The following is a 12947-nucleotide window of genomic DNA, read 5'->3' on the forward strand; positions in this document are numbered from 1 at the left end:
TTCCTATCTGGATAGTTTTTGTTTTGTTTTATTTTTTTCTACTGAGTTTTGAGAGTTTTTTTTTAACATACTCTAGACACAAGTCTTTTGTTGGAAATACAGTGTACATATATTTTCCCAGTACATAATTTGTCTTTTCACCCTCTCAGCAGGTCATTATCAGATCAGAAGTCTTTAATTTTGGTGATGTCCAGTTTATCGGTTTTCCCTTTTATTGATCATTGCTTTTGGGTGCATGTCCAAGAACTATTTGGTCTGGACTTTGTCACTTTTCTCCTTTTTCTTTTCCCGAAAAAACTTTGATTTACATTTTACATTAAAGTTTGTGATCCATTTTGAATTAATGTCTGCATAAAAATTTAGGTTGTTTTATTATTTTTCCTATGGCTGTCCAATTGCTCTAGCTCAATTTGTCGCAATAGCTATCTTTTTTCCATTTAATTTCTTTTACACTGTTGTCAAAAATCAGTTGGGTATATTCATGTGAATGTATTTCTGGGATTTCTATTCTGCTGTATTGATCTAGTAAACACTGTCCTGATTATTGAAGTTTTATAGTAAGTTTTAACAACAGGTAGAATGATTCCACCCACTTTATTCTATAAACAATTGTTTTAGCTAATTCTATATCCTTCACCTTTTCATGTACAATTTAGAATAAGCATATCTATGTCTACAAAAACCGTTGCTGTGATTTTGATAGGCGATGCATTAATCTAAGAGATAAATTTGAGGATACTTGACATTTTTATTTGTTGAGTTTTCCAGTCCATGAACATGGTAAGTTTCTTCAATTATTGAGGTCTTCTTTGATTTATTTTTTATTTTATTTTATTTTATTTTGTCTTTTTCTGTGTCCGGCAACGGATCGCAACCCTCAGTGTCGCCCCTGTACCGGACCGGGACCGGCAACGGAATCGCAACCCTCGGTGTTGCCCCTGTGCCTCGCTCAGCCAGTGAGCGGGAACCAGTCTGTATGTGGGATCCGAACCCTCGGCGGGAGCGCCGCCACGCTTCCCAAGCGGCGCACTAACGCAGTGCGCCACCGGGCCGGCCCTTCTTTGATTTATTTTATCATCACTTTATAATTTTGGGGATGCAGATCCCTTATGTGTTTTGTTAGATTTATATCTGAATATTTTATTTTCTTTGGAGTGGATGTAAATGGGATTGTGTTCTAATTTTAGTTTCAAATTATTTGTTGTTAGTATATGGAAACACAAAAACACAAAAAGCTGATTTTTGTATGTTGATCTTGAATTCTGTGGCCTTGCTGAACTCACCTACTAACTATAGGAGATATTCAATGTAGATTTTCAATGAGATTTTCAATGTAGAAAATCATGTTTTCTTCAAATAGCGACAGTTAATATTTCTCCCTTTCTAATCTGTATGGCTTTTACTTTGTTTTTTTTTAATTGCCTTATTGTGCTGTCTAGAACTTTCAGAGCTATGTTGAATACGATTGATGAAGGCAAACATTCTTTTTTTTTGTTTCTAATCTTAAGGGGAAAGCATTAAAATTTCACCATTAAGATGTAGGTATTTTGTAGGTGCTCTTTGTCAAGTTAAGGAAGCCCTCTCCCTCTGTTCCAGGACAGCTGAGGGTTTTTATTGTGAATGGGTACTGAATTTTGTCAAATACTTTTTTCTGCATCAGGTAGTATGATCATATGGTTTTTCTTTTTTTGCTGGTTGGTATGGTAATTTCTTTTTTTTTTTTTTTCTTTTTTTTTAACTGATTTTGGGAGTAAGGATCAGATTCTATCAAGAGGGATGTTATAATCTCTAGAAATATGAAATTATCTATTTGTCCCATTAATTCTGTCAGTTTTTGCTCTAGTCCATTGACATATAATATAATTATTGATATGGTTAAACCTAAGCCAAGCAGTTTATTGTTTTCTGTCTTCTTCTTTTGTTTTTGTATCTTTATTCCTCATTTTCAGCCTTTCTTTGGTAGTGGGAAGAATATATGAAATTTTTATTTCATTTTAATTTATCTTTTGATTATATTGCTTTGAATTGTATTTTAGTGGATGTTCTAAAGATTATATTATACATCTGTAATGTTCCCCGTATTCTTAAAGTTACTATTGTATGACAACATAAAATGCAGAAACCTCACATTTCTATATGTCCATTTACTCTTTCCCTCACTGTCCTTTATACTGTAGCTGTCGTGCGTATCATGTATACATACACTATAACCGCAAAAAACAGGTGATAAGTGATGTATGAATAGTTTTTGTGATGATTAAGTATCTTGTTGGAGTTGGCTTTTCTTCCCTTTGCTTTCAACTGAATACAGAAATTGCACACCAAAAATGATGACAGGGATAAGAATAGAGGGAAAAACATTGAATTAGGAGCCCATAACTTTAATGAATGAGGAGGAATGACCCAGTTTTGTAGATGACAGCACTGAGAATGTGTAACTGGTAGGGATTTTTGATATAAACTTTAAAAGCTGTTAGTTTTGAAAGAACAAAAAGGAAAAATATGTGAAAGAGCCAATGAAGAGTAAGAAGGACTCATAGCTGACCTTCTAAGCCCTGAGATATGTGGGAGCATAGAAAATAAAACAGCTTGCAGGTTAGCAGGGTCCTCAGAGGAGACCAGTTAAGACAAGGAGGTCAAGCAAAGGGGCTTAGGATATAGGAGAATTGTTGATCGTAGATCCAAAGAGTTTATGACCACAGCAAAAGAGTTTAGCAGGGAAAGGAGGGGTTCAAGATTGGGTTATAGGGATTAATGGTGGGAATGATTTAATTTCTCCCAGTCACTTTTTCATTGGCAGAGCCTGAACTGTGAGTGTTCACTCTCCTCCAGGAGGGCATGTGTTCAGTAAAGGTTATCTTCCTCTCAAGCCCAGGAATCTCATAATTAGTCCATCAGCCAATCCAATATAATTCTCTTCTCTCTGACAATGACTGATTTGAGAAAGGGTAAATGACCTTATTATGTCTAATGGGAGAAAAATTGAGCTAAGATCTTTTACAAAAAGTTTTTCTTTGTTAAAAGAAACACAAAAGAGGGAATAGTTGTTCTTGTGTGTACTTGTTTTTCCTGAACATAACTGAGTGAATATGTGATGCCTGGGACTGTAATGCCCATCTTAGTACCACAAGGAGAAATTCTAATGTAAAGCAAAAACTGTTATTCCTTGCTGCTTTTTTTTTTTTTTTTTTTTTATTTCTATATTTAATTTTGGTGGGTTCTGTAAAAGATGAGAAGCAAAAGTTCATGGTCAAGCGTCCATCTTAATTTAATAAAATATATATATTTTTATAATTGCAAGAATATTGTCAGTTTATTATAAGAAATAAAACAATAACAGATTGTATAGAGTAGAAATTAAACATCCCCACCCTTACCATTTTTGTCTAAGAATATGAAATAACTTCCCTAAACACATTTGTATTTTTTAAAAAACAAATATTGTACGATGTTAAAAATCATTAACCCTGTTTTCATTTAATGATACAAAGAGGGAAAGCATCACAGAGAAGATAATACTTGAGGAGTCCTAATAGATGGTTAATAGTTTGCAGATAGTAAAGGGTAGTGAATAGAAGTAGTAGTGGAGGGAGACTTAGGTAGATGAGACAATATCTATGTCTGAGAGAAGACCTTGTGAAAGCCTAAAAAGTATGAGAGAGCATAATCATTTCAGGAGTAAAATGATTATACTCAAAGACATAGAACAGAGAAGCTTGTAAAGAGAGTGGAAGGAAATGAAGCTCAAAGGTGGAAGGGAAAATTGGACCTAAAAGGTCCATATATGCCATGTTGGAGTGTGAACTTTATAATGCAGGGTGTAGGGAACTGCAGAAGGATTTTAAGCAGTTGGGTAATAACAATCAGATGAATTATTTAGAAATACCACTATTTCTCAAGACCAGACAACAATAATTTCAGATTCTAGCCCCAGTATTTATTAGCTGTAAAATTATGAACAAGTTATTTAATCACTCTCTCAGTTTCCCCCTTTGCAACATGTCCATAATGGAAGAAGGACTGACAATTAAATGAGATAACACATGTGAAAGTGCCTGTAGTGCACTTGGCATATAAAAAGTTTTCAATAAATGTTAATTTCTCTACTGCTGTATATTTTTTGGTTTTCCTCTAGTTGACTAAAAAAAAAACAATTTACAAAAGTATTTCTTATTGCCGTAAGGATGCTGTGGTGGGGGAGGGTTGGGAACTTTTAAAATATTATTCACCTCAAGCAAAATGAATCTCACTGAGAACTACATTTGTGAGGTCACTTAAATGCTACAACTTATTTACACCCAGAACCAAGAGAACATTGCCCAAATTCAATTCAACAAACCTGTACTTCCTGGGGAACAGGCAAGAGCTAAGCACTAGGGAATATAAGAGTAAAAATGCATAGACCTTAACCTCAATGAGATAAATAAGCAACTACAAACATGCTATAATCAACAGTAGAAGTATATAAGTTAAATGTAGAAGTTCTTGACTGGCCCCGGCAAACATTAAGCTTTTTGTAAATTTTATTTTATTTTTTTCACAAAATGTCCTCTCTTTGCTGATGAGGAGCAAGAAAGAGCACTACTGGTACAGAAGAATGACATTCTTCCAGTGTATCTTCTCATATCTGGGCCTCTGCTGATTGTTGCTTACCATGGAATGTGTTCTTTTCTAAGGGAGCATAATATGAAAACTGCAGTTGCACTCAGATAATTTAAAAATTGTCATATGTAGAAACTGGTCACTCTAGCTTTTTTTTTTTTTTTTTTAATCTCATATAGAAATGATAATGTCTAAAGGATGAGTAAAACATCTTGAATTGTTCTCAGGCACATTGAATATTGTCTATAACTCCCATTTGTATTTTATTCTCATTTTAGTTCTTTTACAAAGCTACCTCATCTGGCAGGAACAGAACAAAATTTACTGCTTGCCAAGAAGATCCAAACCCAGTGGAAGAAGTTTGGACTAGATTCAGCCAAGTTGGTTCATTATGATGTTCTCCTATCTTACCCTAATGAGACAAATGCCAACTACATATCAATTGTGGATGAGCATGGAATTGAGGTGATGTGGAATTGTTGGTACATTTGAATTTGATAATCCTGCCCTTTTATATGTATTACAATGTAGGGTCAAGGAAAAATAGAAAGTTTTTAATAATGCAATAGAACTCACATTTTTAAGAAAAACAAATAAGTTGCAAGCTAATTATTTAGTGTCAATTATTATGTGTTAGTCATGGTGGTAGGTTCTGACGTCAAAATGGAGACTAGGACATGGATCCTTTCCTTAAGTAAGGTGAGGCAGACAATGGAATGCCTCATTTCAAATCAATGTGGTAAGTTCTCTGAAGAGTATGATTAGGGCTCTTTATCTACATAGAAAAGAATCACTTAGTCCAGCCTTGGAGTTAGAGAAGCCTTCCTAAAAGAGTTGATATGTGAGTCATGAAAGATCAAAGGGGTTGACTAAATTAAAAAACAAGGTAAGAGAATTCTAGGCAAAAGAAAATACTGGCAAAGGTTTGGAAACATATAGCCACTAGCTTAGTATTATGAGGAGAACTTAAAATTTTTCTGCATTTCATGAATGTAAAATACAAAGTGAGCCATGATAAAAACATAAGCAAGTAGATATGTTCTGCGGACAGGTCAGAGAAGGACTTTTATGCTGTACTAAGGAGCTTTGACTTCAACTTCAGTCCATGGGAGATAATGACAATTCCTAAGTAGGGGAAGGATGTAGCTAGAGAGGCATTTTAGATGGATTGGGCATTCAAAAGATTACACCTAGACAAGGCAAGGAGTTCAAAGTTTCAGTCTTAATACAATAGTCCAGGCAAAAGATGATGCAGTCCTGAATTAGGATTTTAGTAGGAAGAAGGAAGATTGATGGATTTGAGAAATAGTTAGGAGGTGTATTAGCAGGACTAAATTAGTGATTGACTGGAGGAAAGAGGTGAAGAGGGAGTTCAGAGTGATTCCTAGACTATGTGGTATTGATGGCTAACTAGTGAGGCTGTTAATAGAGGTAAGAAATTCAGAACCAGAAGCAGGCCTAGGGATGGGAGAAGATAAATACAAATTTTAACATGTTGAGTTTGGACTCCAAATAGAAATAAAATAAGGCTCTTAAATATGTAAGTCTGAAAAACTGAGCTTCATAAGCATATTAGCTATAGAAAAAAGTCTGGTAGTCAATTAAATCTCACAGGGAGAGAGTGTAGAATGAGGCAAGCAGGGGGCTAGGGATAAAACATGCAAAGCATTACTTAAACGAAGACAAAAGAAAAAGGTTGCATAAAGGAAGCTGAAAAGGCATAGTCAAAAAAGGAGAATCATGAGAATACCACCTTTGAAACCCTGTTTTTTTATTTTATAAGGGAAATTTTAATTACCTGGGATTGTATGTACTTAAAAATTTTCTATTATTTTGAAAACAATAATAAAGTCTTGCCAGAAGCAGGCAAACACACCCAGGGTCATAGGCAGGAGACAAAGGGAGCCCCTGCCGCCCAGACACAGGGAGGCAACTGAACACACTTGGGGTCCTAGGCAGGAGCTGAGGGCAGCATCCTGTGCCCAGAAGCAGACAAGGAGCATGCCAAAAACACCACTTCCGCATGGGTGGCCCACCACTGCCACAGCCACTGCTGCTGCAAAAGCGGCTTGATGCCACAGCGGTAGCCACAGCCACTGCACAGGTGGCCCACCAGACACTTGACTGCATTGACACTAGGAGAGTCACCAGCAGGGACTTGAAAAAGAGGACATCTCTCTCCTCAAAGCCCACTACAGAGTAACAGAAGAAGCAATTGCTCTACCATATGGCCAGATGTCATTGTAGAGATACTGGAAATTCAAAAAGCCAAGAAAATATGACACCCCCAAAAGAATACAGTAATTCTCAAATACCAGACCATATAGAGCAGGAAGCTCTTGAAATGACTGAAAAGGATCTCTGCACAACAATCTTAAGGAAACTCACTGAGACAGGAAAAGACACAGACAACATAATGAAATGAGGAAAAATGTCCAGGATGTGAAGGAGGAAATTTACAAGGAAATTAATACCTTAAAAAAGAATTTGGCAGAACTCGTGGAACTTAAAGATTCACTCAATGATACGAAAAAAACACAGAGAGCTTAAGCAGTAGGCTAGAACAAGCAGAAGGAAGAATTTCTGATCTTGAAGATATTCTTTTCAAAATAATCCAGGCAGAAAAAATAAAAAGGAAAAAAGAATTTCTAAAACTGAAAATCTAAGAGAGATAGCAGACAACCTGAAGTGCACAAACCTTCAAATCATGGGGGTTCCAGAGGGGGAGGTGAAAGGAAAAGGCATGGAAAACCTGTTCAACAAAATAACAGAAAACTTCACAGCTATAGGGAGTCTTTCTCTCCAACTTGATGTGTTTCAATTCTTGCTAGATTTTCAAAACATCATACCTTGAACCACCACCACACGGACTTTCAGATCCAGGAGGGACAAAGATCCCCAAACAGATTCAACCCAAAAATCCTCTCCAAGACACATTATCATCAAAACAGCAAAGCTCAAAGAATCTTAAAAGAAGTAAGAGAAAAGCATCAAGTCACCTATAAGGGAGCTCTAGAAGAAAATGGGGTGATATACTCAAAATACTCAAAGAAAACTGCCAGCCATGAATACTGTATCCAGTAAGGCTATATCCTTCAGAAATGAGGGAAAAATAGCGCATTTTCCAAACAAACAAAAAATGCAGGAGTTGACCCCCATGCGACCAGCTCTACAAGAAATCCTCAAGGAAGTCCTGCATCTGGAATCCGAAAAAATGACAGTCACTACCACAAATACACAAGAAAAAACAAAACACTCTGGTAGAACAAAAATGCAAATGAGAAAGAGAAAGAAACTAAATCTTACCACCACAGAAAGCTGTAATGACAATGTAATAATACCCTTGCTTTATTTCTGATTTTAGTAATTCATTCGTCTTTCTTCTTTCTCATGGTCAGTCTAGATAAAGGTTTGCAAATTTTATTGTTCTTTTTAAAGAATCAATTTTTGGTTTTGTTGATTTTCTCCATTGTTTTTTAATTCTCTATTTCATATATTTCTGTTGTAATATTTATTTCCTACTTATATTTGCTTTTGGTTTATTTGCTCCTCTTCTGTTTTCTTAAGGTAGAAATTTGCATTACAGATTTGAGATTTTCATTGTTTTTAATATAAAATTCTCTATTTCATATATTTCTGTTGTAATATTTATTTCCTACTTATATTTGCTTTTGGTTTATTTGCTCCTCTTTTTCTGTTTTCTTAAGGTAGAAATTTGCATTACAGATTTGAGATTTTCATTGTTTTTAATATAGGTCTTTACAAGTACAAATTTTCCATTAAGTACTGCATGAGCCCTTCATTCTATAAATTTTGATATGTTGCACTTTGATTTTTTATCTCAAAGTACTCTCTAATTTCCGTGATTTTTCTTTTTATCCATTGTTTATTTAGGAGAATGTTGTTTAATTTCCACACATTTTTGAATTTTCTGAATTTCCTTCTGTTATTGTGGCCAGAGAACATATTTTCTAATATCTTAGTCTTTTTAAATATATTAAGATTTGTTTTGTGGCCAAATATAAATAAATTTTAAAAATAAAAAATAATTATAAAGTCTTTCTTATTGTTGTCAGTGGAATTTACCTATTTAATTATAGAACCTAGCTCCAGGATGCTTAATCTTAAGAGTATTCTTGGGGGCAAAATGAATTATACCTTAATAATGATCTGGAGTCTTTCTCTCCAACTTGCTGTGTTTCAATTCTTGCTAGATTTTCAAAACATCATACCTTGAACCACCACCAGAAGGATATGAGAATGTTACCAATATTGTACCACCATATAATGCTTTCTCAGCCCAGGGCATGCCAGAGGTAAGATAAAAGCCATTTTTCTTTCTTTCTTTCTTTTTTTCCTATGTGGAGGACTAAAACCTAGGGGATTAGGTAACCGTATATGTTAATCCATTGTTTGACGCTCAGTTGTACGAAAACCTTGCCCCCCAAATTAAAAATAATAATAATAAAACAGAAAAAAAAAACCCTACAATAGGAAAATAGAAAAAAAGAAAGAAAATAAATACATTAAAAACAGAACCTGATGCTACTCTTTGAAATGACAAAGAAACTGCTGAACCTGCCTTTAATTCAGCGAAGGGCAACAGGTGTTTTTACAAGCTTTTCATTGCCAATATCTGAATTTTTGTTAGGTTTGTATTTGTAGATCTAATTTTATAGATAATGCCACAGAAGTTCTTAAATTAATGTCATGGTTGGAAATTAAATATAGTTGGGATTTTTAAAATGATATTTATTTTCTCTATTTTTTGCAGAGCAATATATTAGGATAATTTCTTTAAAACAGAAATCATTGTTTAAAATATGTCTTGGGAGCTGGCCACTTAGCTCACTTGGGAGAGTGTGGTGCTAATAACACCAAGGTCAAGGGTTTGGATCCCTGTACTGGCCAGCCACCAAAATCATTAAATAACTATAATAAAATATATCTTATATATTATCACTTTTTTAAAACTATTCAGGATTTTGAAAGATTCTCTAAAGCCTTCTGCCCATGCATCTGTTTATCAATCCCAAATAAGAAAGGAAAACTTTTGATTGATGCATGCAGTATTGCATAGCAAACTCATTTTTCTGTTGCTGTTTTCTCTTTAACAGTACTATGTATTTTTTATTTTCTTTTCTGTATAGGGAGATCTTGTATATGTGAACTATGCCCGTACTGAAGACTTTTTTAAACTAGAAAGAGAGATGAGCATCAACTGCACTGGAAAGATTGTTATTGCAAGATATGGGAAAATCTTCAGAGGAAATAAAGTAGGGTGTTATTTGTTTTTCTAGAGGGAAGGAGAGAGGATATATCCTATAAATGTAAATAATTAACTTGCTTTACAAGTTTCCAAATTTGCAAAAAGAAAAAAAAAGATTGTTTATTTTTTGCTAATAGCCATGGGCACACAGAAAATCCAGTGTATATGTTAACTCACATATCTAGAAAGGGAAATCATTTTTAATTATTGTAATTATAGAAGTATTATTTGTTTTTTAAAATTTAATTAATGTAAATTTATATAAACTAAAAAGTAAAAGCTTCCCTGTATTACTCAACTTCATTGCCCAGACATAACCAATCTTAATAGCTGTTTCTAGACCTAATTCTGTGGAATATATATGTTTTATATACCCACTTCACCTATGTATATGCACACATTCATACATATTTATACACAAGAGGGAAGTTCAAAAGTTTGTAGGAAAATGAAAAAAGATAATAAAAATAAAAAATATAAACTTTATTTCTAAACATAAGCTTCATCAAGTTCAAGACATTTTTTAAACTAATGATATTAGCTATTTAGTCCATTCCTAAAGAACTGAGGGTGCTGGGAATTTAACTAGGTCAATGCATTCTTTTTTACATTGTTAGAAAAAATGGGTGGCCTTTAAAGAGTTGTTAAGATTAGGAAACAAAAAGTCAGAGGGAACCAAATCAGGACTCTGTGGTGGATACCTAAAAATTCCCATCAAAACTCTCACAAAATTGTTGTTTGATGAGAGAAATAAGCCAGGTCATTGTCTTGTGGAGAGAGACTCTCTGATGAAGCTTTCCTGGGCATTTTTCTGCTAACGCTTTGGCTAACTTTCTCAAAACACTCTCATAATAAGTAGGTTCTTTGACCTTCCAGAAAAACAAGTAAAATGTCTTGAGCATCCCAAAAAGCTGTTTCCATGACCTTTGCTCTTGAGGGGTCTTCTTTTGCTTTGACTGGACCACTTCCACCTCTTGGTAACCATGGTTTTGATAGTGCTTTGTCTTCAGGATCATACTGGTAAAGCCATGTGTCATCTTTTATTAAAATTCTCTGAAGAAATGCTTTAGGACTTTGATCTCACTTGTTTAAAATTTCCACTGATAACTCTGTTCTTGTCTGCAGCTGATCTGGATGCATCAATTTTTTTGGTACCAATTGAGTGGAAAATTTACTCAACTGTAATTTTTTAGTCAGAATTGTGTAAGTTGGACCAATTGAGATGTCTGTGGTGCTGGCTATTATTTCTACTGTTAATCATTGATCCTCTTCAACTAGAGCACAGACAAAATTCACTTTTTTCTTTGCAAATTGATGTGGATGTTCTGCTGCTGCAGGCTTCACCTTCAACATCATCTTGCCCTTCTTAAAATGAGTTTTCCATTTGTAAACTGCTAATTTCTTTGGGGCATTGTCCCCATGAAGTTATTGTACAGCATCAATGCTTACACCATTCTTCTACCCAAGCTTCAACATCAATTTGATGTTTGTTCTTGCTTTAATTGTAGCAGAATTCATGTTGCTTTGACAGGGGCTCTTTTCAAACTGCTGTCTTATCTTACTTAGTGCCTCAAACTAGATCCTGTTCAGAGATGTTATAACAAGTTAGTACGAGTTTATTTTGGTGCAGAAAAAATTTTTGAAATGCATGCATACTGTTTTCATAATATGCATTTTCTATGAACTTTTGAAGGCACCTTGTGTATATACACAAATAAAGTTGCACAATATACAGTATATGATGCCCACCTTGTAAAAAAACATTACAAGGTGGGCATCATATACTGTATATTGTGTAACTGTATTTTTTCACTCAGCCATATCTCATGGGTATTCTTCAATGTCAGCACATTGAGTGATGTATAATATAGTAGATAAGCATATAGCACCCTAGATTCATACCACCTGTGTCTGATCTAGCAGGACCCTCTTATCTAGATCTTTTACTGTGAGTAAATTACTTAACCTCTCTGTGCCAAAATTTCCTCATATATAAATGGGAATGCTGAAATAGCACCAATCTCATAGAGTCCTTATTAGGATTAAATGAGTTTATGTTTGAAAGCACTTAGGATAATGGCTGGTATTTAGCAATGTCTACATAATTGCTTATTGAATACCTCATTATTTTAAATGATGGCATAATATTTTACAGAATTGATAAGCAACTTATTTAATTGTTCACCTGGTGATGAATACTTGGCTTGTCTTGAATTTGTTACTACCACAAATAATTCCATTGTGAAATCCTGATTCATATGCAGTTCAAACATTTGTTTGAAGATTTTTGTAGTATAAATTCTTAGAAGTGAAATGGCTGAGTCATAGTGTATATTCTTTCAAAATTTTGATAGGCATAATCAAATTGCCCTTCAAAAAAGTTGCAACAAATTATACTTCCACCTTCCACTTTATATAGCAGACTGCTTTCTGAATATTGGAATGCCTTTTAGTGAACCAAGAATGATAGTTATCCATCTTTTGCTACAGTACTTCTGATAATGAAGAATGCAGCATCTCACAGGGTAGATTTTCCTATTCTTGGCCAGTTTGAATTGTTAGAAAGATATTTACAAAAACACTTCGGGAAGTCTTCCATACACTATTACTGTCCTGCATAAAATTTTAAATCAGTTTAGTTCCACAAAAATTTGTAGAGTGCTTACTCCATGATGTGCTAAATTTTGAAGGGTGGGTAGTTAAAAGTGAATAAGACATAGTACATGTTCTCAATAACACCCTCAGTCTAGTAAGGGAGACAGACATTTAAAAGTATTTTTAATACACTATGATCTATCCTACAGTAGAAATATATATAAAATACAGAAGTACAAAGAAGAAGGGAGGCATTCATTTTGCAGTTTGGGGGACAATAGGAATGTTTCATAGAGACGGTGATAACTTGTTTAGAGTTTTATAGAATAAACGGAAGTTTCTTAGGTCTACCAAGAGGGAAATTGTGTTCAATGAAAGGAGAACTGAATGTGTAATGGCACAATAAAAAGCAGTGTTTATATTTCCTTCCATTATTAAATTGATTTTTTTCTTATGTGAAAAGCCAATCATTTGCCATTCT

General features: G+C 34.3%; 1 protein-coding gene across 1 annotated transcript in view; it reads left to right on the forward strand.

Moving 5' to 3' along the window:
* Positions 1 to 12947, forward strand: part of NAALAD2 (N-acetylated alpha-linked acidic dipeptidase 2) — a 59354-nt gene that overhangs the window by 4017 nt on the left and 42390 nt on the right. The window contains exons 3-5 of the mRNA XM_008589914.1: positions 4881 to 5067; positions 8817 to 8918; positions 9753 to 9878. Coding sequence (XP_008588136.1) covers positions 4881 to 5067; positions 8817 to 8918; positions 9753 to 9878 — 415 coding nt within the window. The remainder of the gene's footprint in view (positions 1 to 4880; positions 5068 to 8816; positions 8919 to 9752; positions 9879 to 12947) is intronic.

The sequence above is a fragment of the Galeopterus variegatus genome, unplaced genomic scaffold (assembly GCF_000696425.1).
Source record: "Galeopterus variegatus unplaced genomic scaffold, G_variegatus-3.0.2 Scaffold5753, whole genome shotgun sequence".
Lineage (NCBI taxonomy): Eukaryota > Metazoa > Chordata > Mammalia > Dermoptera > Cynocephalidae > Galeopterus > Galeopterus variegatus.